This window comes from Oncorhynchus tshawytscha, unplaced genomic scaffold, assembly GCF_018296145.1.
Source record: "Oncorhynchus tshawytscha isolate Ot180627B unplaced genomic scaffold, Otsh_v2.0 Un_contig_878_pilon_pilon, whole genome shotgun sequence".
NCBI lineage: Eukaryota > Metazoa > Chordata > Actinopteri > Salmoniformes > Salmonidae > Oncorhynchus > Oncorhynchus tshawytscha.
Window position 1 is genome coordinate 119,099 of NW_024609744.1, and position 3,402 is coordinate 122,500.

At 46.7% G+C, this 3,402-nt stretch overlaps 1 protein-coding gene across 1 annotated transcript in view; it reads left to right on the forward strand.

Moving 5' to 3' along the window:
• The first annotated feature begins 552 nt into the window (after positions 1-552).
• Positions 553-3,402, forward strand: part of pou4f1 (POU class 4 homeobox 1) — a 3,115-nt gene continuing 265 nt past the window's right edge. The window contains 3 exon segments of the mRNA XM_024416908.2: positions 553-1,550; positions 2,014-2,233; positions 2,236-3,402. The exon segment at positions 2,236-3,402 is cut by the window's right edge and continues 265 nt beyond it. Of these exon segments, the coding sequence (XP_024272676.2) occupies positions 1,428-1,550; positions 2,014-2,233; positions 2,236-2,990 (1,098 nt within the window). The 5' untranslated portion in view covers positions 553-1,427 and the 3' untranslated portion in view covers positions 2,991-3,402.

The following is a 3,402-nucleotide window of genomic DNA, read 5'->3' on the forward strand; positions in this document are numbered from 1 at the left end:
AGAACGGAGCACCGTGGGCACTCGTGTAGGCCGGGAATAAGGGAGCCGTTTTACATGCACGAATTCCCGTGTGGTCATTCAATGTTCTGGATTTAGTCCCACCTTCGATGTGCTGCGACAAAAACAACATGTACGGGTAACTTTATGAAGTTCAGAACTGGTCACAAATAAAAAAAGGTAATTCGATTTGCTCTTATTTAGCTGGAATGCTGAGAACATATTTAGTTTGGAATCAAATCTTTGGCTATAGATATAGATTTAGATTCATTCATATGAATTTGGCGCATCGGTTTTCATTTTTGTCTATAATTAAACTGGCTCCACTGTTCATGCACCAAGAATTTGCTATTTAAATATTTAGGCTATTTCGCCCGGTAAAGTCAGAGGGCAGACAGACCCCCCCCTCTCTCGCTCTCTTTCTCTGCATTTAGGAGAGTTGCAATCCCGAGGGCGGCGCGAGATATTACTCCGGTTCCGTGTTGTATTGCTTGATGATCGCCTTACTCTACAACCCTTCTGCTCATATCAATTCAATATTTCAATAAACTAAAGTGACTGTCGTGGTCTCCTTTTTTTTCCCAAATACACGTCTTGATTCAGGGCCGTTTGGACAAATGCTTAAAATAATTGATGTGCATAATGACTAGACTGCAGGCCTATGACACCCATTTCCGGTCTCGCACCATTTTATTTGCATTGTTTTTCCTTTAAGAAATCTTTTTAAAGGAATCCAAAGAGAATGCATTGTCTTAAGGGATACGTACGTCAGTAGGCTATGACTTGGAACAGCCTTTGTTGAATATATATTTTTGAAATTCTGTCTGTGAAGAAAATTAAATCAGTTGTCTGCCCAAAAAAAAAAGATGACAGTGAATATAGCAACAAACAAAACAAAAAACGGATGTGAATTCCTACGAACGAAAGCATAAACAACCAAATATCAGGCGTTCAAATTGAACAAAACATCCAAGCTCGAGCTACAGGTGTTCAAACCCCGTGCGTGTCCGTCTCCTGGCTGGAGGCTGAGAGCCCTAAATAAAACGCACGCGCCGCGCCGGTCTCCTTTCCTCTCCAGTTAACCACTAACTGCTTGAAGCTGTTCGCTTGTTATCTGACAGGGCTGGCTGGCTGCAATGTTCATGCACCATGTCTCGCGAGAGAAGCCGAGCTCCGCTTGACGAGATCTGAGACACTCAGGTGTAAGAGCCCTTCTCTCATCCCTCTCGGCAGCCAGTGGGAACAGTAGACCGCAGATAAGTGCGTCGGCCTGGGAGACTGCAGGCATCTCTGACTGTGTGATCTTCGTGCTCAAGGCTGATCCGGCTGTATTGCATCATTACTGGACCACTGTCTATGACTGGGCTACTACATCTTTCCATTGCGTCAATTTTAGCCCCTTTACTCTTTAAAGAAAAACAGTCGCAAAGATGATGTCAATGAATAGCAAACAGCCACACTTCGCCATGCATCCGAGCTTACCTGAGCACAAATACACCACTCTGCATTCCAGCTCGGAAGCAATAAGGAGAGCCTGTCTGCAAGCTCCACAGGTAAATGAAACCCCAAAACTTCTGCTTTGTGTCTTCCTTTTTCTATGCTCTTTCTATGCGCGGTCTTTTGCATGTTGTAAGCGTTAATGTTACTGTAACTGCGCGAGCGCAATAATACGGAAGGAACGCTCGGAGGCACATTCTGCCAAAGCCAACTGCGTGCGCCTTAATGTTTTCTTCTTCTTCGTGTACTTCCACGGCAATCACCCGCACGCCTGTGATCTTTTTGAAAGCCACGCTGAACACAAAAGCTACCGACATTTTTTTTTATCACTCGGTGACAGTCTTCTAAAAGGAATATTCTTCGTGTTTTATGTGTTGTCAGAAGTCCCACAGCTGACATATCCACTTATTCATCATGTGCTTGTTCTTTCTCTCTTTTTTCCCCCACTTTGCTTTGTTTCTGTTCCCTCCTCTCCCTCCTCGCGCGCCCTCCCTCTCTCCGCATCTCCTCTCATTACAGCTGCAGAGTAACATATTCGCCAGCCTGGATGAGACCCTCCTGGCCCGCGCCGAAGCTCTGGCTGCCGTGGACATCGCAGTGTCCCAGGGCAAGACGCACCCTTTCAAACCGGACGCCACCTACCACACCATGAACAGCGTGCCATGCTCTTCCAACACCACGGTGCCACTGGCCCACCACCACCACCATCACCACCACCACCACCACCCCAACATGGAACCCCCGACCTCATGGACCACATTAACTCCCCGTCCTTAGCTCTCATGTCCAGCCACGACGGCTCCGGGGGCGGGGGTGGAGGAGGTGGTGGCGGGCTGATCTCCACCTCTGCTCACCCCCACCCTCACTCACACATGCATGGCTTGAGCCACCTCTCGCACCAGGCCGCTATGAACATGAATTCCCCTCTCACCCACCACGGTCTTTTACCTGGACACCATGGAGGGGGCCAGGGCGGGCCAGGACTCAATAACAACGGCCTTTCCTCTATCAATGACTCGGACACTGATCCCAGGGAACTAGAGGCATTCGCGGAGCGCTTCAAGCAGAGGCGGATCAAGCTGGGGGTGACCCAGGCGGACGTTGGCAATGCGCTGGTTAACCTGAAGATACCCGGCGTGGGATCGCTAAGCCAAAGCACCATTTGTCGGTTCGAATCGTTGACTCTGTCCCATAACAACATGATAGCGCTTAAACCCATCCTTCAGGCGTGGCTCGAGGAGGCCGAGGGTGCGCAGAGAGAGAAACTCAACAAACCTGACATTTATAGCGGAGGAGAAAAGAAACGGAAGAGAACGTCGATAGCGGCACCAGAAAAGAGATCTTTGGAGGCTTACTTCGCCGTACAACCTCGCCCGTCGTCCGAGAAGATAGCAGCTATCGCTGAAAAGTTGGACCTGAAAAAGAACGTGGTTCGAGTATGGTTTTGCAACCAAAGACAAAAACAGAAACGGTTAAAATTCTCCGCTTGCCACTGACTATAGGCTATTGATGCGTTATAAAAAAAAAAAAAATAAAAAAAAAATGTTGAGACTGAATTTGGGGACCAAGGTCTTCTTTTGTCGCCGACGGGGTTTACAACTTGGGTGCAGAAAAACAATGACCATTAGATACTACGCACATTTTATGAAGCTTCATATATCAGTTTGAGTTTATTTTCACGTTATTGGTGAATGTCAAGTATGCAAATATCCGAAAACCCTCCAGAGGAAACTCGCGCCGTGGTTCTGAGAGGAAACGATCAACTTTGCCTTTTTAAAAACATTGTGGGGAATAAAAAGTTAATTTGCTTTAGCGAGTTATTTGATTTGAAATATTATATAGCCATTTACGAATTACCTCATTGTTGAACTCTTTTGGTTTGGTTAATTTATAATAAGCTTATATACA